The sequence below is a fragment of the Mesoplodon mirus genome, assembly GCF_964341445.2.
Source record: "Mesoplodon mirus genome assembly, chromosome: 6".
Classification (NCBI taxonomy): Eukaryota; Metazoa; Chordata; class Mammalia; order Artiodactyla; family Ziphiidae; genus Mesoplodon; species Mesoplodon mirus.
Window position 1 is genome coordinate 62,234,510 of NC_138982.1, and position 24,678 is coordinate 62,259,187.

General features: G+C 34.4%; 1 protein-coding gene across 1 annotated transcript in view; it reads left to right on the forward strand.

The window, feature by feature from the left end:
• ZBBX (zinc finger B-box domain containing) overlaps window positions 1–24,678 on the forward strand; it is a 111,777-nt gene that overhangs the window by 74,930 nt on the left and 12,169 nt on the right. The window contains exons 11-17 of the mRNA XM_082625499.1: window positions 6,555–6,664; window positions 7,045–7,145; window positions 8,543–8,622; window positions 10,254–10,393; window positions 15,401–15,708; window positions 19,616–19,769; window positions 20,495–20,608. Of these exons, the coding sequence (XP_082481625.1) occupies window positions 6,555–6,664; window positions 7,045–7,145; window positions 8,543–8,622; window positions 10,254–10,393; window positions 15,401–15,708; window positions 19,616–19,769; window positions 20,495–20,608 (1,007 nt within the window). The remainder of the gene's footprint in view (window positions 1–6,554; window positions 6,665–7,044; window positions 7,146–8,542; window positions 8,623–10,253; window positions 10,394–15,400; window positions 15,709–19,615; window positions 19,770–20,494; window positions 20,609–24,678) is intronic.

Below are 24,678 nucleotides of genomic sequence, written 5' to 3' on the forward strand. Positions count from 1 at the left end.
AGCCCCACTTCTGGACACACTGAGGCAGCAGTTCTGCCCTGAGCTTTGCCTGGCAGGGGCTGGGCCCCCAAGGCTCTGGTTGGTTCTTCCCTGTGGCTTTGAGTGGCCCCATTCCTAAGATGACTCTGAACTCGGTGACATGCCTGTGACTCCCCTGGGCTTGAATTGTGTGGCTGTTCTAGTCTGGGGTCACAAGGGCAGCCTTGCCCCCAGGGATTTACTGGGCTGTTGCTCTAATGGGGGCTCTCTGTGATGGGAGAGATAGCCCTGATGATTTCTGAATTGCCTTCAGGATCATTCTTCCATTGTCTTGGATAATAGGTCATATCTTCTGTTTAGATGGCTAACTGATCTCTCTGTGAGATGATCCTTTGGCCATATACTTCCTATTCTCTCCTGTATAGGTTGTGTCATACTTTTCAATATAAATATAAATAGGCTGAGAATGTTCCAAATCTTTAAGTTTTGCTTCTCTTTTGATTAATTCTGTCTTTAATTCATTTCTCTATTCCTTGCATTTTGTTATGAGCAGTCATGAGAAACCAGACCTCTCCTTCAACACTTTGCTTAGAAATTGCCTCAGCCATATGTCTAATTTCATTACTCACAAGTTCTACCTTCCATAAAACACTAGGACATGAATGCAATTCAGCTAAGCTCTTTGCCACTTTATTAGCAAGGATTGCCTTTCCTCTACTGTATGATAAATTGTTCCTTACTTCCATCTAATACCTCATCAAAATGGCATTTACCATCCATATTACTACTGACATTCTATTCAGGATTACTTCGGTATTCTTTAAGACTATTGAAACTTTTTCTACAGCTCTCTCTTTTTTTTGATCCCTCACCAGAATTGTCTTTAAAGGTCTATTAATAGCAATGTAGCCTTTTCCTAGCATGAACTTCAGACCTCTTCCAGCCTTTACTAATTAGCCAGCTCCAAAGCTGCTTTCACATTTTAAGGAATTTTATAGCAGCACCCCACTTCTGGTACCCATTTCTGTCTTTGTCCATTTGGGATGTTATAACAGAATACCATAGACTGGGCGGCTTATAAAAAACAAACATTTATTTCTCAGTGTTCCTGCGGTTAGGAAGTCCCAGATCAAGATACCAGCAGATTCAGAGTCTGGTGATGGCCTGCTTCCTGGTTCGTAGGAGAAATCTTTTCATGGTGTCTTCACAGGGTTCTTGTGGGCCTCTTCTATAAAGGTGCTAATCCCATGTGGGAACTCTGCCTTCATGACCTGATCACCTCCCAAAGGCCTCATCTCTTAATACCATCACACTGGGTGTTAGAATTTTAACATATGAATTGGGTGTGGGGGGCACTTAATCACATCATAGTAATAAATATTTTAGGGGAGATACTTTGAGATGATGCAAAATTCTGTTTTTATTTAAACTTTCATCTACTAATTTTGGCATTTGTCAGTGGATTTTGCCTGTAGCAGTTATTACTCTGCTGCTCTAGTGGGGATTTTCTATTTCCTCTATTCCTTCTACATTTATTAATTGGAATTCTTCAAGGAAGAATATCTCTTTTCCCACTTTGGTTTATTTATTCAATTGTTTATTTATGTGGACTCATGGATATTTATTTTATTTTGGATTAATAGCCAATACGATTGTCATTTATTTTTTGACTCAAGTTCCTGCTTTGATCATTGAGAGCTCTTTCGGGTTGACTTCTTGCTCCTTTCAATACGTTCTTGCCATTTTTTGTTTGTTGGTTGGTTTGCGTTGAACATCTCTTTATTTTTCTAGCACCTGAGATTCATTTTCCTATCCTAACCCGGGAATCATTTTTCCAAGGAAACCTGATTCCTTTTAGTGGAGACTGTTATTCAGAAACCAAGATCTCAACTTAGGTGTGCACCTTGCTACTCAGGAGTCACAGATCCTAGGTTTTCTCAGAGAACATCTAGGAGATACATGTATGTATACTAACCCAGGATACACACACAACTAAATTTACTTCTGTACCTGTCTACCTGGATATCTATTAAAGTAAACATGAGTTCATATTCATACATCCAAACCAACATCAACTGGTTCATTTACATTCTCCCTTTGCTTATTTGTGGTTTCTTTCACCTGCAGTGAGAATCCTGGCTCTCAGTATCTATATTTATTAATTTATCACCCTTAATATATGTGTAAAGCAGTTTCAGAATCTCTAACTAATATCACTGTGAGAAACAAATTTACCAATTAGAGTACACTGTGTATAGTGCTTTCTACAGTATCCAGTTAAAATCTTGTTTTCCAGAGTTGCTTAGGCCATGGCACTCATTACTTTCCCATCTCCTTTAGAGTGGTTCTACCATTCTTTGGGGTATGCCCATATCCTGAGTACTTTTTAAAATTTGAATAAACTTGTGTACAGTTCTATGGGCTTTTGCCAATGCCTAGAGCCATGTGTTCACCACAGTACTGAAGAATACAGTTCCATCACCCCATAATCCCTCATGCTTCCTCTTTCTTTAGTCAACCCTTCTTCCTCAACCCATGGCAACTATTGGTCTGTTTCCATCCTTATACATTGGCCTTTTTCTGAATGTCATGTAAATTAAATCATAAAATATGTAGCTTTTTGCATCCTTCATTTAGCAAAATGCATTTAAGATTCAACCATGTTCTTGAGTGAATCAAAGTCTTCCTTTTTATGGTAGAGTAGTATTTCATAATCATGGTATATATTTTATCCATTCATCTGTTAAACAACATCCTGCTGGTTTCTAGTTTTGGGCAATTATGACTAAATCTATTATAAACATTTGCATATAGGTTTTTGTTTGAATATAAGTTTTTAATTCCCTGGGTAAATACCTGGACCAGGATGGCTGAGTTATATGGTAAATATATGTTTATCTTGATGAGAAACTGCCAAACTGTTTCCAGAGTGACTGAATAGTTTTGCATTTTTTTCTGCAATGTGTGAGAGTTCCAGTTGCTCCACATCCTTGCCAGTGCCTGGTATTCTCAGGTTATTTTTTCTTTTGATGGTTGTTTTAATAGGTGTGTAGTTACATCCCATTGTGGTTTACGTGGCAGCATTTTAAGTTCATACATAGACTATTCTGGTTATTCCTATGTAACTATTGTCCAAGTTGTCTATATCTCTTTTAAAGTATTATGTCCATAACAGTCTTTCAGGTGTGAAACTTAGTAGTGTATATCTGTCAATTGCCTCTTTCTAGCTTAGGAATTAGTATGTAAAAGTAATCCCAAGGTCACTTATCTTTTTTAGTGGCTGCCTTTCAAGGCCCTTCACACTGAGTTTCCTATACAGTAAAAGAAGAACACTTTTGTTAAATGTTAAATGACTGACTTCATTTCTGCCTATAATTGTCATATTTTATAAAAGGCTTAACAGGCTTATAAATATATGTTCTATTGCATTTGTTTTTATATCACTTTTCTGATTTGGATAGTAATGATTTTTGTATTTTACCTGCCAGTATATAAGTGTTGATAGACCTAAATAGCAATCTTAATATCTCCAGTGGTTCTTTTTGTTGTAGTTGAGATAACATTGGTTTATAACATTATATATCTGTTTCATGTGTGCAGATTATATTTCACACTGCAACCTGCTCACGTATACACTGCAACCTGCTCACGACCAAAAGTTTAGTTTCCATTCGTTACTATGCAGTTGACCACCTTTACTCATTTCGCCCTTGTCTACTCCCCTTCCCGTCTGGTAACCACTAATCTGTTCTCTGTATTAATGTGTTTGTTTTTGTTTTGTTTTGTTTATTTTTGATTTTTTTATATTTCACTTATGAGTGAAATCGTTTGTCTTTCTCTGACATTTTTCACTTATACTATCAAAGTCTATCTATGTTGTCACAAATGTCAAGATTTTATGTTTGCTTATAGCTAAGTAGTATTCCATAGTGTGTGTGTGTGTGTGTGTGTGTGTGTGTGTGTAACCACATTTTTATCCATTCATCTGTTGCTGGGCACTTAGGTTTTTTCCATATCCTGGCTACTGTAAATAAAGCTGCAAAGGGGTACATATATCTTTTCAAATTATTATTTTCATTTTCTTCAGATAAATACCCAGAAATGGAATAGCTAGATCATATGGTAGTTCTATTCTTAATTTTTTGAGGAATCTCCATACTGTTTTCCATAGTGGCTACACCAAATTACATTCCCACCAACAGTGTATAAAGTTCCCTTTTCTCCATATCTTCTCCAACATTTGCTATTTCTTATCTTTGTGATGATAGCCATTCTAGCAGGTGTGAGGTGATATCTCATTGTGGTTTTCATTTGCATTTCCTTGATGATTAGTGATGTTGAACATCTTTTCATGTGCCTGTTGGCCATCTGTATGTCGTCTTTGGAAAAATGTCTATTCAGATCCTCTGCCGATTTTTATTTGGGTTCTTTGGGTTTTTTGTTGTTGATTTATATATCTTAGATATTACTTAGATATTAGTTCCTTATTAAATATATGATTTGCAAATATCTTCTCATTTGGTAGGCTGTCTTTTCATTTTGTTGATGGTCTCCTTTGCTGTGCAGACGCTTTTTAGTTTGATGTAGTCCCACTGGTTTATTTTCTCTTTTGTTTCTAGTGGATCTTTTAAATGCTAGGAAAGTTTCATGAAAGAGATCATACAATTTGGATTTAGAGTATTTTAAGGGTGGATATTAAAAATTAGCTGGTATTTCTACTCCAGTTCCCCTACTCTTTTTTATTATATGTACTTCTCAGTTCTAGCTGATCATCAGAAGCATGGGGGGAGGTTTTTAGAATGCTGATTTCTCCTCCCGGCCCCAGACAGACCTAAAAATCAGTGTTTCTAAGGATGGGTATGAGACTCTGCATTCAAAAAGATCTTCTCTGGTGATTCTGATGCAAACAGCCTAACACTGATTCACAGTGTTAGAACCACTCATCACAGGAATGATTTGGTCAATTTGGTTTCCCCAGATGAATTGGTCAATGCTCAATACATATGTGTTTAAATTTTAAAAGAGGAAAATCTGGTGAGGTAATCCTATTCTAAAGCATATGTCATCTTTTATTTATGTGGCATGATCTTTTGACAAAGCAATTGTGTTAGGGTCCCAATCCAGAATGTAGAGTTAGTTTATTGACTAACTAGTTGTTTGTTCATGGGCAAATCACTTTAATTCACTTGGTCCAAATTTTATCACCTGAAAAACATTGAGTTTGGAATAAATAATCTAAGGGACCCCTTCAGCTCCAGTGCTCTATTAACTGGACTCTAAGTCTTTGGTTCAGGGCTTTCCTCCTAAAATTAGGTAAGTTTTCACTTCATGAAGGAGTATCTGGATATTAGTACATTTATGTGTATCAGTGATTAAATTTTTAGTACAGTATATCTATGTCAAACTGGAAAGAGGTTTCTGGTGACCAGATGCCAGTTTGTCTTTGACCGTTACTCGTTAATATTTTCCATCATTTAATTAAATTATGGATATAAGATGACATGCTCTTCAAAGCTGGATAATATATAAATATTTTGGAATGTTCTGATATATACATTACATATACTGGGGAAATGCACATAGTCACAGTTTTCCAGGAGATCATTAAATTTTTAGTACCTTTGCAAATTGTGAGAGAGGCAATATAGAGTAATGATTAAGAACATGGGCTTAGGGAGGCAGACTGCTTGAGTTCAAATTGTCGTTGCTGCATTTACTACCTGAATGACTGAATAAATTGGTTTACTTCTTTGTGCTTTAATTTTCTCATCAAACTTAGATAATATTAGCACCTATTTAATATTCCTGTTAAGATTCAGTACCCCAAATTGTTTAGAACATAGCCTGGTACATTTTTTGTATTATTGTCACCAGCTAATATTATTAAGAAGGCCCTGACTTTTATATGGGCACTCAGTGAGCATGCATAATCTAGAAGAGCTGTGCGGTTTAAGGGCAGTTAAAAAGTGACTCCCTTCCCCATTGTTCGGGACTATCCTTTGGAACCAAATGCACAAGACCTCTAAGAATTCCTGTGCTTCATTGCCTTGTATGTGAGACAGGCCACATCAGACCTCATTGTTAATTAGATAATAGATGCTACAGCCGGAACACCTCACATTCTTATCGTGGAAGCCTATTTTATTACCCAACTGGCTTGGTGGAAGTTCAGAAAAATGTCTTCAGTTCTCTTATCAACATAATGCCAAGTCTGTGAGATACAACACACATTTGTAAATTAGCTTTTTAAACAGTGTGATATGTTTCATGGATTCCATGTGTTTTTTTGCAAAAATACCGAATTCTATCATAACTTTGATTTTCATCCTAAAGGAAAAACAATAAGATATGAAATTAAAAACCTTGTGTGATGTTAATTTGTTTTACAAAATTATTTTAGTGGATTAAGATTATGTTATACAGTTGTACCTTTCTTCTGTGAATTAGAGGTATGGCTATGGTTTTCATTATTAATTTTGTAGGCTCACTTGTTTGTGAAATAAAGCAAGATCTTGTGTGGAGAAATTTCAGATAATGTACTTTAGGCTTTTAATTGCTTCTTTCTTGTTTTGTAGAACTCCACAGGAGCAACTTCAAAACATGCTACTGGACACCTTTATACCTCAGTGTAAAACCAGTAGTGAGGCACAGTGTTCTCAGAATGAAAATGATGAAGATAGTGATGGTTAGTTCAGCCTTAATTAGATATTTTCAAATTTACTATTTCAAATTATATACACTGAGCATTAATCAGCATCTGCTTTTCATTTTCCTTACTGTATCATTCTCAACTGCACTGTGTACAATTTATCTCCAGATCAAAATCATGCACACTCTCCTTGCCATTCTCTAGATTTACTTTGCCTTAGTTTAAATAGTTTCATTTAAAAATCGAATGTTAAGTAAATGTGTATTTTACTTGAACTGGGAAAATTGACAGTATTTATTCCTTTGTGTGGATGCACAGGAGAACATTCTTCTTCTATTGTTGCCTATGTTATTTGAAGATGAATTATCAGGTAAGGTATATGCTTTGATGATATTATTTTTAATCTTATTTTCTAGTTGAAGATATCAAAATACAACCCCCAGCTCTTTTTCTGCCAGTAGAAGAATTAAACATAGAGAGACCTGAACCGTCTCTAAAAATAGTCGAACTGGATGATGTAAGTTCATAATGACCACTCATATTACTTAACAAACAGGAAATTCATAACATACAGTTACAACTACATGTTATTTTCAACAAGATTTCTTTTGCAATAAATTTACAAGTATATAACAAGTATTATAAATTTACAAGTATTTGAATTTAAATATGCTGACAGGAATACAGCAGACTATTATTTTAATGTAGACAGTAAATTTGTGAGCTAAATTGATATTGTGTCATAGTATGGGAGATGAGAAGACATTTCACTCTTTTAACTTGTAGAAATGTAGTTTAGTGTTTGTTTTATTTAGTTCTCTGTGTTATCAGGCTTTTTAGCAAAGACTATTCTCATTATATGATATTTATTTAATAAAATTTGTATAAATTTAGTTTGTTGAATGTCATTTAATATTTTCTATTTAAAGGAAAAATAGTATTAAGATTTAAGGGACTGGGCTTCCCTGGTGGTGCAGTGGTTGAGAGTCCGCCTGCCGATGCATGGGACGCGGGTTCGTGCCCCGGTCTGGGAAGATCCCACATGCAGCGGAGCGGCTGGGCTCGTGAGCCATGGCTGCAGAGCCTGCGCGTCCGGAGCCTGTGCTCCGCAGCGGGAGAGGCCACACCAGTGAGAGGCCCACATACACCCCCGCCCCCCACAAAAAAAGAGATTTAAGGGATTTAGTATAATAATAAATTGAATACAAACCTCTAGAAGACACCAGGTAGCATAAGCTGGAGCTAGAGCCAGTCAGAGCTAGAGCTCCAGGCTGAAGGGTTAAGTTGTGATAAACTCAGTGAATTTCTGACTTTCTAGTCCTCTAGTAGCTGAGTATACCCACTGTCCTCAATGTTTCTCTTACTATGGTTGTCACAGAGAAGGACTACAATGAGGAAGTACCTTTTTAAGTACTACTTTCTTCTTGAGGTTAATAGCTTCTGCTGTGTGTGTGTGTGTGTGTGTGTGTGTGTATATGCCTGGCAACATTTTTATCTCTGCTCTGGATAAATTGAAGATTCTGAACAAATAAATACGTACATGCATGTGTATTTGTGTGTGCTCTTCATTAAATTGTTGATGCATATGGTATGACATGCTGGCCAGAGAATGAAAAACATCTTAGTCACTGATCTACTTGGCACTTAGTAGTTGCAAAATAAAACCTAAGTTGTTATATTTGGTTCTGGGTGTGATAGTAGTGATAACTGTACTGACACAGCAAAAACCCTCAGCAAATATCTGTTGAATTTGTTTAGTTCTCCTAGAACTAATGCTCTATGGCATATAGTCAGAGAGCTCATGATATTTCTTTGAGAGAAAAAAAATTCTCTAAATATTATGCACAAATTAGCTGGTTAATGTATTATAAATTTGTTGAACATACTAATATTATACAACATGTGTTTAATAAGACTGATGAAGTAGAATTTGAAGAACCGGGAAATGTCGTGCCTTATAAAGTTGAGTTAGCAGATGCAGACAGTCAACAAAGGTAAGATCTTTCTAATTCACTTTTGATACTTATTAAAAACTCACAAAAAATTAACTCTCTCTTGAGAAATTCACAACATAAAAAAATGTGACTTTAATGTTAGAATATATTTTATTTAAGCCATGTTTAAATTTGGGTTCAATATTGCTAATATTTATCAGCATTCAGTAATTAGAAAATTATCTATAATGATATGTTTATACTCTTACCTAATATCTGGATTATTTAATAGATGCTTCTGAATTTAGGAATTGTTATTATTTGAAATGGCCTCCCAAGTCATATATTTCATATGAACTTCCTTACTTTCTCCAAAGATACTCTTTGGATTTTTCTTCAGTTTGTTATGAACCCTAAATAAAAACAGGTACGTTAATAAGTTGAGAGACAAGAAAAGCCCCCAAACTATAGATTACTTCCTAGGTAGATTTTACTGTGTGATAAATTAAATAATGAATTATAATGATTCAGCTTGTAAATTTTTTTTAGAATTTTGTCATTTCCAAATAAAAATAATATCTAGCTGTATCTGTTAGTAATGCTAAAAATTATTCTAAGTCCTCTTTGCTGTTGAAACTTTAGCTAGGATTTCATGTTTTGACTACAAAGCATTAAGTTGGGTAAACAGCAGAATGAAGTTCCTATTAAGTAGCCCCTACACCGATTCTTTGTTTATATGTTCAGATCACCTTAGGCCCCTGTCAGCATTTTGGAGCAGCAGTGGGCCTAAGTGATGCCCTCAGACCCGAAAAGCCCCACGTTTGGACACATAGACCCAGATATTTAGCAGCAAATGTGCTTTTGGCAGGAGACAAACTTCTGGTCAGTATATAAGAGGTTTATATGCACTACTATATCCCTAAGGAAATGGATTTCTACTCTCTAACTTGATTCTTTTATATATCTTATCACAAGTCTTTGCTTTGACCTCCATGTTAGACAAGGCAGAGAAAGTTTCTGATTACAGTTTGGCAATAGTTTTGCATCTTGGGTTTGGAGGTGCCCATAGAGCTTCTTTTCTAAGAGTCATAAAGCATCATAAGTGACACAAGACGACCTTTTTGGTTAAGTATAATCCATGAGTTTTTATGTGGTACTATGTAGAGCTTACATAAATATCAAGTATTATTAAATATATTATTCCATTCATAGAAAATGTTATTCAATTGTAATTATGCTTGTACATGGTAATCTTCATTAAAATTGAGATATAAATACCACATAAGGCTTTTGAACTCATATAGTTCATGATGAACAAATAAAAAGTTTATTTAAGCAATAAAACCTTGATTTCATGAGCTTGATGAGATTGAAAGATAACTCCATTTTTAGAAGAAAGACCATGAGAAACCAAACTTATTTCAGAATATTTTTAACAAGAAACTGTCAGTTAAAAATTTGTAGTTAAATCAGGTTTGTCCCAGTTGCCTATTTCCTTTAAATTCATAATACTGTTTAGTTACTTGTAGTTTAGAATTGTCCACAGTACATTGAAGCAAATATTAAATTAATGTGAATAACCCTATTCCCTTAAGGTTTTATTGTATTTATTTTAATAAGCTGGGTCTTTTAACTTTTTTATATATAATTTCTTTCAACTCTATTCTTTTGCTTGTCCCTAAACATGAAAGTTGCACATTTCATGATTATCAGAATACTTTTCTATATGAAAATGACATCCATCAACATCATATTTTCACCAAGGGAAAAACATACGTCTTACATCTTCATCTGAGCAACAACACTTCTTATTGTAAAGATAACTCAAAAGGTAACTTTTTTTGTTGTTGCTTAATATTATTAATGGTGAATGTTAGTAACTTAATAAAACCAATAGATATTGCAGTATATAAAAGCTTTGCCTATTTTGCTGTTCATTTTAAACCCAGAAGATTTAGTCCTCAGGAGAAAATTGGTTGAAAATATATAATTTTCTATCAAATACTCTTTGGTCAATGGACAATGGTATTTGTATTCAGAGGAAAAAGCAACCAGTATAGGACTACTCTAAAAGTTACGGACTGAGCTAGCATTTAAAGGATTGCATAGATGGGCTTTTAGTGACAAAAGTCTGATTGACACTCTTTTGTCCTCCCTCCCTTGCACTAAATCTTTTCCTAAAATATTTAAGTTTGTGTAAAGTTTACATTAGTGATAAAACCAAAGCAAATCATCTGTTTATATATCTACATTGTTATTACTAGTAGTACCCTTGGGATCTATAGATTAGAATACCATGTGCTAATGTCTGGTTTTAAGTTCTAGATGCTGAGATCATCATTTAAAGACAGTCATAGCAAAGTATCCTGGCCTGCGAGTCAGATTTTTTTTTCATTTCTGCCTTAAATTGCTGTGTGACCTTGAACATGTCACTTCCTTTCTTAGATCTCACTTTCCGAAACTAAAATATGGGAACTAGATTATTTCTAATCTGCTTTTACCTACTTAGGATTTTATTTTATCTACTTAGGATTTTCAGAAAAACCAATAAATATATCTTACGTGAAGAATTTGAGAGATGCCAGAGATCATTATTTAAAGTGACTAGTTGTAAAACTGATGATTACCTTTTCATTGGGAAACAGATGGTAGAGAACAATGATTTGTAGTAATCATGCTGGTTTTAACATTTTCAGCTACGAAGCCTCTAAATCATATGACAATGAACTATACCCACATGGGAATTTAGGACTTTACAAGGCTCCAGGTCTAAGCCAGAAGGTATTTTTAACCTACCGGGAGCATGGAGTTCCAATTGCCTTTGGGAAAATGCTGAATACAAATGCCCATTAAGTGTTACTTTAAAGATACTTAGTTTATTTGAATAGACTATATTTTTTAGAGCAGTTTTAGGTTCATAGGAAAATTAAGCATAAAGTACAGAGTTCCCATATACCCTCAGACTCCACAAACTCATAGCTTCTTCCACTATCAGCATCCCAAACCAGAGTAGTACAAATTACTTAACAATACTTTGTTAAAATCAATGAACATAGACACATCATTTTTACCCAGAGTCCACAGTTTACATTAGGGTTCACTCTTGGTGCTGTACATTCTCTGGGTTTGGACAAATGTATAATGACTTGTATCCAACATTATAGAATAATACAAAGTAGTTTCAGTGTCCGAAAAATCCTCTGTGCTCTGTCTTTTCACACAAACTTCCCTGCTAACCCTTGGCAACCACCGATCTTTTTACTGTCTCCAGTTTTGCCTTTTCCAGAATGTCATATAGCTGAAATCATACAATAGTCTTTTCAGATTGGCTTCTTTTACTTAATAATATGTATTTAAAGGTGCCCCCATGTGTTTTCATGGCTTGGATAGCTCACTTCTTTTTAGTGCTGAATAATATTCCATTGTCTAAATGTACCACAATTTATTTATACATTCACTTATTAAAGGACATCATGGTTGCTTTCAAGTTTTGGCAATTATGAATAAAGCTGTTATAAAAATCCATGTTTGAGTTTTTGTTTGGACATGTTTCTAACTCATTTCGATAAATACCAAGGAGCACAACTGTTGGTAAGAGTATGTTTAATTTTTTAAGAAACCACCAAACTGTCTTTCAAATTGACTTTACCACTTTTCATTCCCACCAACAGCGAATGAGTCTTCCTGTTTTTCAAACCCTTGCCAATATTTGGCATTGTCAGTGTTTTGGATTTTTGCCAACCTAATAATTGTATAGTGATATCTTGTTTTAATTTGAAATTCTCTAATGATGTATGATGTTGAGCATCTTTGCATATGCTTATTTGCCATATATATCTTATTTGATGAGGTGTCTGTTAAGGCCTTTTGCCCATTTTTTAATTGGGTTGTCTGTTTTCTTACTGTTGAAAATTTTAGAGTTCTTTTGTATATTTTGGATAATAGTATTTTACGTATGTGTTTTGCAAATATTTTCTCCAAATATTTGGCTTGTCTTCTCATTCTCTTAGCAGTGTCTTTCACAGAAGTCTTTGATTTTAATGAAGTCCAGCTTATCAATTATTTCTTCCATGGATCCTGCCTTTTGTGTTGTATTTTAAAATGTCATTACCATAACCAAGATTATCTGGATTTTCTCCTATCTTCTAGGAGTTTTATAGTTTTGCATTTTACATTTAGGTTTATCATTCATTTTGAGTTAATTTTTGTGAAGAGTGTAAGGTCTGTGTCCAGATTTATTTGGGGACGTGTGGATGTCCACTTGTTGAAATGGTGTTGAACACCATTTGTTGAAAAGACTATCTTTTCTCCACTGTATTGCTTTTACTCTTTTGTCAAGGATCAGTTGCCTATATTTAAGTGAATCTATTTATGGATTCTCCATTCTGTTCCATTGATCTATTTTTATATTTTTGCTAATACCACTTTGTCTTGATTACTATAGCTGTGTGATAATTTTCAAAGTTGTATAGTGTCAATCCTTCAATATTGTGTTGCCTATTCTGGGTCTTTTGCCTCTCCATATAAATTTTAAAATCACTTTGTCAATATATACAAAATAACTTGCTGGGATTTTGATTGGGATTGCATTGAATCTTTAGATGAAATTGGGAAGAACTGACATCTTGACAAATTGAGTCTTCTTATCCATGAATATGAACTAGCCCTTCACTTATTTAGTTTTTTGATTTCTTTCATCAGAGATTTCTAGTTTTCCTCATGTAGCTCTTACATTTTAAAAAAAATTTATACCTAAGTATTTCAATTTTTTGTGTGCTAATGTAAATGGTATTGTGTTATTAATTTTAAATTCCACTTGTTCATGTTGGTGTGTAGGAAAGCAATTGACTTTTGTATGTTGACCTTATATCCTGCAACCATTCAATAATCACTTAGTAATTCCAGAAGTTTTTGGTCAACTCTTTTGGATCTATACATAGACAATCATCTAATCTGTGAACAAAATCATATTTATTTCTTCCTTCCCAACCTGTACACCTTTGACTTCCTTTTCTTGTCTTATTGAATTAGCTAGGGCTTCCAGTACAATGTTGAAAAGAAGTGGTAAGAGTGGACATCTTTATCTCATTCGTGATATTAGAGATAAAGCTTTTAGTTTCTTATCATTAATTATGATATTAACTGTAGTTTTTTTAGGTATTCTTTATTAAGTTGAGGAAATTCCCCTTTATTTATAGTATGCTGAGAGTTTTTATCATGAATGAGTGTTGGATTTTGTTGAATGCTTTTTCTGCATCTATTGATATGATCCTGTGATTTTTCTTCTTTATCCTGTTGATGTGACAGGTTAGAATAATTGATTTTTGAATGTTGAACCAAGACATCTATTTTTTATGACTTAAAAGGGCTTCTAATGAGACTAAATTAAATCATATCTGTACTTTCTGTATTGCATTTTAAACGTTATTAAGAGGCTGTGTTCTCACCTTCTTAGCAGCAATAAATCCTAATAATGGAATTTTACAGTCTTGCACAAATATTGTAGAGGTTCGTTGTAGACATTTGTACCTAGGAAATGGCAGCTCTATCCGCAAAAATATTAGATTCAGATAATTTCTTTTCAAGTTTAGTAGGAAAGTACAGCATTAAAGTTTCATTAAATTGAATAGCTTTTATAAAGTTTTTCTATAAAATATTTCTCTGACATACAACTTATTGCATTTCTCACAGTAGTTGTGCAATTTAAGAGGTGATATTGGAAGTGGAAGTTCTAAGTACTGTGTGTAATTGCTGAATTGTATAAACATTTGATTTCAACAAGTAAGTCCTTTGGGCTGTAAGGCAGAGTTTGTATCACTGGAGACTATTTTAGTCGTAGCCTCTACTATTTTCACAGTCTATTTATAGAGATAAGACATGTATATTGGAAAGAGAATAAGGGATACTCAGATGAAGCTATATTCAGTCTGGATAAATATGTGTGTGTGTGTGTGCGTGTGTGTGTGTGTGTGTGTGTGAGAGAGAGAGAGAGAGAGAGAGAGATAATGAAAGCAGTATAGTACAAAGCTTTTTAAAGAATTTTTATTCTTAAGAAAATCTAGAACAATGTTTCATAATCCTGGTTGCACATTATAATCACCTGGAGAACTTGGTGGAGGGGAAAAAAAACAAAAAACAGTGCTTAAGTCCCACTGTCAGTGTTTGATTTAATAGGTTTGGGGTCAGGCTCATACACTGACAGTTTTAAAGAGTACCTTCAGATGATTCCATTGTGCAGCCAGGTTGAAAACCAGTGATATAAACCAAGTGATTTTTTAAAGCAGACATAATGAGGTGGGTGACTAATATAATTTTGCTCATTTTGTAGTTTTTCAGAGGCAGGTGTCCCAGCTTAAACATTTCTGTGCCCCTAAATGCTGCTGTTCTTTCATCTGACAGATTTCCCTTTGCCCTCTCCTCATCACTAGTCATGCTAAGCAAAAGAGGTAAAATGTGGGAAATAAGGTGTCCTCTGTATTATTTCTCATAAATTGCTGATATAAAACTTGAGTGGGAGAGAGAGTAGGAAAGTGGGAATTGAACCACAGGCTGAAATGAAAATTTGCATCAATTTCAAGACTGCATTACAAAACAATATCTTGTCTCCCTCCATTACTCTAAATAATTTAGGCTTGAATATATATATATAATTATCATTTATGAACATGAGCCATGTAAAAGTATTTTAACACTGAGAACTCAGTAAAGAAGCATTGGTTAAAAAATAGTGTTTAATGATAAAAGTTTATAGCACAGAACTTTTGGTTAGTGAACAGTTTAATCAATTTATTTGTTTATATTTATTTATTTAACTTTTGTAAATATGTGTTTTCAACAGCAGGAACTTCAAGTGCAGATTTTGGTGACATTGTGAATCCTGATGCTTACTCTCCTGCTGTTGAAAAATTAGAGGAAAACAGCTTTTTTGAGAGAAATTTCAAAGAAGACAGCATAGATATAGAAAGTAGTCAAAAGTATGATGATTCCTGCATATCACTTGAGAGCAAGGATTCTTTGCCAAGTACAGATTTAGAAAAAGCCTCCATTAAAGGGAAATTATCTCAAGAGGACAAGGAATCCTTGGAATTTAGCAATCTCCATGAGAGGCCAAACTCTGAAGATTCTAAAACTACAGAGTCACCACTGGTAAATATCAATTATGTTTATTGTATTAAAAAATTTAAAATAAACATAAAAAATTCATATTGACACAATATATTCTTAAATGTTACTTCCTATTGAATTTAAAGTGTGCGACATTATAGTTGAAGAGTAACTCACATGAGAAAGAATATAAATGACTTGCAGAACAAATTCTAATATGGTAAATGCCATTATAAGAAATGATTTTCCATGACAGATAATTTAAGGCCCACCTCATGCACTATAGTAAGAGTGCTGCTACTTTTCTAAATGAAATTCATTATTATGAATAATTTACTGTAATAAATCCTTTCTAGCTTTCTACTCTATAGTCACTGGTTAAAATGAAAAACTAAATGCAGTTTTGTAGATAAAACCAGTTTTTGTGCCTTAATGTAAATATAAGGTTGAAAAGGTAATTCTTCAGGAATATGGCTAATAAAGAAATAGGGGTGTAGTTTTTGTTTCTTCTTAGAGAAAAAAAGATAAAGCGGTTCATTATTGCATTATTGCCAAATTTAAAAACTATATTTGAGGGCCTCCCTGGTGGCGCAGTGGTTGAGAGTCCGCCTGCCGATGCAGGGGATACGGGTTCGTGCCCCGGTCTGGGAGGATCCCATATGCCGCGGAGCGGCTGGGCCCGTGAGCCATGGCCGCTGGGCCTGCGCATCCGGAGCCTGTGCTCCGCAACGGGGGAGGCCACAACAGTGAGAGGCCCGCATACCGCAAAAAAAAAAAAAAAAAAAAAAAAAAACTATATTTGAATCTCTGTTCTATGTACTAAAAATCTTAAGTAATTATGATTATTAATAATAAGTTATTTAGAAATTGGACAAGTCAAATGTTAAATTATTTGGAAACTGAGGAAGTCAAACACTTTAACAAGACTTTACAGTCATTTGTAATGAATCTCCATGGTGCCTAAACTGAAGGAGGTACCAAAAAAGTTGAAGAATGAATATTGAGTTGCTACTACTTCTGCTTAGGGGTTTGGATTTCTATGCCCACTTAGTGACAGGTCTTTTTCCTTTTCAAAGTGAGAAATTAGAATTGAGACCTCTGCAAAAACCTTAGGTCCCTAAAAGTCTGCTCAGTCTCTGAAGGAGTACACAAGGAAACATATTCACAGGTACAACAAGATGAAAGGAAACTGATTTTTGCAGGGGATCTGGCCCAAGTCAATAAATATCTTATCTGAAAAATGGAAATCTTGGACTTTAATCCAGCTTTGGTTTAGAGTTTGAATGTACGTTCCTTACTTGGAATCTGCAAGCCAATAAATTAACACTAATGTTGATCCATGTCTATTGATGCCCTGATGTATCTGGCAAAAGTAAACCCCAATCCCTTCTAGGAAGACATTCCCACAATTTAGCCAATAACAGATTCCCCAAATCAATGCCCACGGCAGCTGAGCTTCTCCCTTTCCCCCAATGAAGAAAACAATTAATCATAGAATGAATTTCTGCAAACAGAACAAACAAGGGCTCTGATTTTCCAGTTTCCACAGGGCATCATGCGGAGGGCTAGGTGACACCTGCACATGCTATGTGCTGTGTTATAAGAGAGGAATTCTGAGCATATAGAGCCCAATTCTTTTATACTGGGTGTCAGCCTGCCTGACCTCTGCCCTGGGGGGGACATTATTTTCTGTAACCTAATAAAAGACATTTGGCAAAACTCACAGGTACATAATTTGTGGTAATTCACTTAATGGAAAGCAATGTAACAATTAAAATGAATGAAACATAGCTACTTTTTTTTTTTTTTTTTTTTTTTTTTTTTTTCAGTATGCGGGCCTCTCACTGTTGTGGCCTCTCCCGTTGCGGAGCACAGGCTCTGGATGCGCAGGCCCAGCGGCCATGGCTCACGGGCCCAGCCGCTCCGCGGCATATGGGATCCTCCCAGACCGGGGCACGAACCCGTATCCCCTGCATCGGCAGGCGGACTCTCAACCACTGCGCCACCAGGGAGGCCCCATAGCTACTTTTATTAACGTGGATACATCTCAAAAATGTGATGTTAAAATTTAAATATGAAAGGATACATAGGGTATATATAAGTCTGATAGCATTTTTGGAAACATTTAAGATAATTGGAACTTTTTATGGGTACACTCAGATGAAATAATAGTCAAAAACTTACATTGTAATAGTGTATGTCAACTTCAATACAATAATACAATAAATTCTACTTATAAAGTCTAATATATATATTTTTGGTATAGAAATTTGAAGCAAGTCTTTTAGATTACTGATATTGTGTGAGAAAGTTATATTATGTGTTGTACACATCTATATATTTAAAGTATTTCATCATTAAAATTGAAATGTTAAAAAACTACTAATTTTGATCTCTTATACTTCTATTGTAAAAAAAAAAATAAGTGGTAAATGATTATATCCTAGAACCACAGTGCTTTACACTTAGTGGTAGAATCTACTTTCTCTTCATCCCTAATGACTCTACATGAACTGCTTTTACTCTTCCCCTGCCCTAGTAGAAACCATTCCCTGAGCAGAAACTATTTAGAAATCAGTTATGCTCCAGTAGAAAATTCAGGAGTGGACAGTAGGGGCAATTTTAAGCAATGGCATTACTTGACTTCAAAATGGAGTATAAGACAGTACATTTTGCACTTTAGTTTCCAGAAATTGAGTTCTTCATAAAGGTGTGGAATTGAGTACTAAGTTGTAAAGCAGCAGCAGTGAGGTAGGGGCATGTGCCAGGAAGAACATGGACTAGGCAGGGGCTCTTTGTTTTGAATCTGAAACTTCCAATAGTTAACTTGGTGACATTGGGCAAACAAGCAAATTCACTCTCGTTGTTCTCTGTTAGCCTAGGCTCTAAAAGAAACTTCCATATTTTCAATTGTCTGATCCAAATATGAGCTCCACTAGAGCTGAAGGGGTCCTGTGAATTTTTGATCAGTGTCTGGGAGAGCCAGTGAAGACGTCATGAGTAGGGTGGACTTGGACTTGTCTTTGAAGGAAGTGTTTTATTGGTCACTAGCTTGGTTTTGTAATATCATTTATATGATTTATACATTTGAATAGAGTTATCGTAATTTTCTTTGTGTGATTACCACCTTGAAACAGACTGCATCTGGGCATTAGTTAGATGCTTTAGGGAACTGTTAAATACTGATAGCCACTCTGATTATATTTTAAGTCCATCCAGAGCTCTCACTGGTGCATCTCTAATTTGTTTCCTACTAGACCCATGTACTTTTTTAATCCCATATTTATATTCTTCCCTAGGATGAAAGCATATCAAAATATGAATTCATAGGGTGGTTGAGTAAGCCTAGGCTTCAGATCAGCCAGATCTATATATTCAAAATCTAGGTCTGCTAGTTTCTACCTGTATAAACTTCACAAATTACTTAGCTCACCCTTGCCTCAGTTTCCTACTTGTGTATTTTATTCATGGTGAATGTTTTGTTAACTTGGACTTTCTCTGTGACCATGATCAGATCAGATTTGTTTCCATCAGTATTTTACTTTTTCTCTGAAGTTATTTTATGTATAGACAAAGACACTACTAGTACAAAAGCACAGCATATGAGAGAGACTCTATTTTCCAGAATAATTTATGTGCAAATACACTGAGGGAAGAAAATAAAGGAAAGGAAAGAGATAGGAAAACTTTACTTTTTTTTTCATGAACTTCTGTCCTCCTTAGATTTGATGGCAACTTTCAGATTATTACTGTAATTGTGGTTTATGCATTTTTCCGAATTTACTCTATATAAATGTTGTGTGATTACTTATGTCTCCACAACTAGAACCTAAACTTGATGTGGGTAGAATCCATGCCAAGAACATAGTAGATGCTCAGTGAATGAACATGCTGGTTTGTGTGGATGAGATAAAATAAACTTAACTTTGTTGAATATTTTGCTTCCTAGTTATTACAAGAAATAGCCCTCAGAAGTAAGCCCATAACTGAAAAATATCAAGGACTTGAAAGATTCTTTGTTTGTGATAAAAATGAAAGACTCAACTTACTTCCTTCTCATAGCTTAGAATGCAGCTACTCCAGTACTAGGATTACAATTGCAGGTAAATTCAGACATAAAATCAGACGGCCTGTGGACCAAGCTAACAGTTTTCTGACACCTTTTTTTAAAACAGTTTGTCAACATCTTAGGAAATATTGGGCAATTCTGTTCAACAAATAAATCATTTTTTTCTTTTCTGGCTGGAATTATTAACCCTGTTTGAGTTGCCATATATTTATATTTAAGGCTATTGTCAGAAAACATGGCTATAATGAGACTGAGAGAGATTATTTTTGTATTTTAGAAGTGTGGCCCTTAATAAATTAATAGTAATTCTTCAACTCACTTGATTGACTAGCAATCAATCAATGTTAAGTATTGTACGATAATTCTTAAATGCCATCTTAAAATCTTAGGATCTGTGAGATTTCTGAGACATATCCATAATTTCCTTTTAAAGCCATGTCTTGGTGTCTCCTGTATTCTTAAATTTCCTATGTATTCAAATATATTTTTTCACATACAAATGATTATATTTTATGTTATATTGCTGTATACTTTTTAAAATATTTGTTTCTGTTCAAACTTGTATGTGTGTGTGTGTGCAATATCTTTGCAATTTAGAATTTATTCCTTTTGCTTTCTTTCATAATATACACCTCACTGTTAAAAATGTTTTTTATTTAGCTAAATATTATCCAGTAAGGCAATACGTATAATAAAGCAACAATATGGATGTCTCCTCTTTTCCAACTTTATATAATTTTACCATTTTTCCATTTTTAGGAGACAGAGAATGGATCCCAGACCATAGCATAAGTGCCTATGCTGATAATGCAGTTGCCTTGGGTGTTCTGAAGAGAGCCCAGAACCCATCAAGGAGAACACAGCAAAAGACTGGTAAGATTGGCTGTAAGACTGCAGTGCCATATTGGTGGCTCACGTCATTTATTAGTTTGTCTCTTAGCAGTCTACTAGGCACCTGAAAATTAGTTTTTGCAGTTACTTAATTTAAACTTACTCATTTAAACTGTCCTGGACTTTTCTTCCAAAACCAAAAAACCAAGAGTAGTCTTTATTCTTCTCAAAAACATAAATTTTACAGTCTTAGCTCCTTTCTGTAACAGTGTATTAGAGAATAATATTTTTAAAATGTAGCTCAGGATATGGCATATATTTTGAACAACGCTTATAAAATACATGCTGGGTTTCATTACACTTTCAGGAAAGAGTATATCTATACTAGATTTTGCATACTCCTCTTCTTGATTCGTATTATGATCACACAAAGCCATAAGATTGCTACTTGCTGCTGTGGTTAAGAAACCTCTGCTTTAAACCTGATGCTTAATATTTTGGCCCTGGAATCTTGATTTCAGTTCATTAACTCTATTTTCTAGCCAAAATAATTTCAAGATTTTCTATAGGATAACTCTTTCGACATACTGAATGCTCATTTGCAGTATTTTCCTAGTGAGGGTATGCAGAGAATTTTGGCATGATTTAAATCAATACTATTATTAGATCATTATTGTTATCCTAAAATACCTTCTGAAGTAGGTTTGCTTTGTGCTGAATTTCATATGAAGTTGTAATAGATGACTGAGGAATTAAGGCAATTCAATACACGTGTTGAGTATGACAGTACTGTGCCGGGCCCTGGGAGAAAATGGTTGCATAAGGCACGTTCCCTGATCTTGGGGAGCCCATGGTTTAGGAGAAACACTTGACAAAGGGGACTGTTTGCCTTCGTCTGAAGGCCACCTTCAAGCTAGAAATTTAATTACATATGATTTGCCCAAATATGTAAGGTTTATATGTCTCTCTTGCCCTAAATCCTGTGATTAAAACTACTTGGCTAGCTGAGATTCTTTCCATGTTCATTTATGTTGAAAACCTGTCAGATTATTAAAGGTTTTTTTTTTTTAGTGGAAAATCCATTTATTTATGATAAATGTTTTTTGGCTCTATAATTAGATACCTATTCTCACATCAAAGTCTAGGGCAGCTTTAAATACTCTGGCTGCTTCCTTCTGAGGCAGTCAAAGATACTTTTAAAGTCACTATATATTGATTAAAAACAAGTTCACATGCATGCTATGAGAATTTGTTACTAAGACAAATCTTTATATGTAAGCAGCCAAATGCCTTTAAGTATAAACTTAGAGTGATCTGTTGAAGTCAATAATTCACTATAAAAAACATTTGAAGGAGCACCTGCTTGAGGCCTGGTGCTGGTGATATAAATTAAGCCTTCTTCCCAGAAGCCTGAGAGCTTAGAGTCCAGTTCAAAGGCTCTCGAATGTGAGCATGAGCATAATCACCTGGGAAACCTGTTGCAATGAGGATTTTTCATTGTCACTCTTAGAGATTCTGATTCATTAAGGCTGAGATAAGGTCCAGGAATTTGCATTTATTTTATCAACAATTCCATGTCATGCTGATGTAGATAGTCCAAAAATCATACTTTGAGAAAACTGCTGTATAGACATGTAAATACATAAATTGCACCATATGTATTAATAATAAAAGATTTATGAAAGATCCATGAGTAAGTAACATGCTTCTGGAGACTGATAGGTAACTAATAATAGTACATATGATCAGTTATAATAGAGGTAGATGCATGTGCAGTCTTTTAGGAATGGAGATAGTAAAATAATTGCTTTGCCATTGAAACATGTTGATATTTAAGATGTTAGAGAGTAGGTGACATTTCAGCCAAATCTTAAAGCATTATTAAGACTTCCCAATTAGAGGTGGAAAGAGATGTCTTTCTGGACAGAGATAGTGGCCTGAAATAAAAATGAAATTTTCCTGACTATGCCACAAGTTACAGAAATCTTAAGTTCTGAACTGATGCCAGTATATAAAGGAATGCCTCTTTCTGTAAGATTTTTAAGTTTGTGAATATAAAAACATGATAGCTATGAAATACATGTGTGTTGAGCAGAAAGTCCATTGCTTCTCCCCACCCGCTGTCCAAACCTACTGCTCCCCGACTCCAACTTCCTATCTCTGTAATCTGAGGAAATTATAGATTAACACTGATCACAGATATACTATAAATATAACAGAAGAAATTGTCCTTGGTATTAGCTCAAGAATATAGGCTATGATTAGTAATAAGACCAGTGAAATATTGGGAAAATAATGTAAAATGGTGCTATGGGTTACATTAATGGGCATAAGAATGCCGATATATATAACACTGACGATGGACTACCAGGGGAGAAGCACAGGGGAGGCCTTCGTGCAGTTTGCTTCAAACGAGATAGCAGAAAATGCTCTGGGGAAACACAAGGAAAGAATAGGGCACAGGTATATTGAGATCTTCAGAAGTAGCATGAGTGAAATCAAAGGATTTTATTAAATAAATTATAATACTAATTATATTTATTTATATATATATTTATTTATTTAAATATATAATAAATTTATATAATTTATATAATTCTATATAATATATATATAATATATAATATATATTATATATATTTATATATTTAATATTTATTAAAATATTAATCACTCACTGAAGAGCCTTTAATACAATAGTAATTATTACTATTCTAAATAAAACATTAGAATTGGATGAAACATAAGCAGAGCAACATGCTTTTTGCAAACTCTTTCAATAACAAGTGACATTCTGACCAAAGGACTCAATATTTTTTCCCTGGATAAAGGTCACAAAACATTACTGTCTTTTGATATTCTTGCTCCACTGTGTAAATTACTGAGAATTTATACATTAAAAAAATGTATTTTCTAAGAGTTCCTGAAACATATATGGGAATATTATTTACATTGCCAATGATAGCATAAGTTACTTCCAAAAGGAATTTCTTATGTTTTATAATCTACAAATTGGACTTTTAAAAAAATATGGGATGATCCCTTTAGTCGTGGCATTTTTCATTAGTGCCCATCTTAACTGGTTCTCTAATCTTAACCCTAGCAATAACATTAATAAGATTATACAGGAAACACCAGAGGAAATGACGTACCTAAATGAACAAAATAAATAAAATCAAGGACCAACCTGAAGCCTCACTGTCTTTCTATGTTTTAGGTACTTTAAATTACACTTTTGAGTATATGTCCAGTAAGAAAGATGGTCTGTCTCTTTGTTGTGTGCTAAGCATAAGTCTGATCCAACCCCAGTGTACTATTTTTTTCTCAGCTGGGATCAATTAACCTCTAATACTGTAGCAGCCAGATGTTGTTATAAGAGTTCAGCAAGCGTTTGTACTCTGTGTTAAATTTTTCTCACCTCATGTTTGCCTGTGTTGGCAGAAGTCCAGTTCTTCCTAATAACTTCTTTTGTTTGTTTATTTTTTAATTTTTTAATATTTATTTATTTTTTTCTTATTAGTCATCCATGTTATTCACATCAGTGTATACATGTCAATCCCAATCTCCCAATTCATCCCACCACCATCCCCCCCGCCGATTTCCCCCCTTGGTGTCCTTGTTTGTTTATTTTAATGAGTTTTAAATTCCTTTTAATTTTGACTGAGACATAGCACAATACAAATAGAAGGGTGTGGTTTTCTCCATAGATCTAGAAGTTTCTATTTATATAGCTGAATTACTGTTATACTCTCTGACCTTTACTTCCACCCTTACTGTTCCTACTACTACTTCACTCTTGGGAATGGCAAGTTTGCTTTTCTTGATGGCTATAAATAAAATATTGATTCCTTACATATTACAGGTAAAATCATTTCCAAATTCTAGTCATTAAAATAAATCTTAGGGATATTTACATTTATTTTTTAAAAAACATAGGCACGTTTTTGTCAGTTATGTTTCTTCAGAATTGTCTCTGAGCACAGACTCAAAAAGGTCAGAATCTTAATTTATTCACAATTTCACTCCCACAAAAATTGTTTTCAAAATTGATTTTGAAATGTTCATTAAAATTGGTGCCCTTTGGGACTTACCTTAGTCAGTTTTAATTGCTT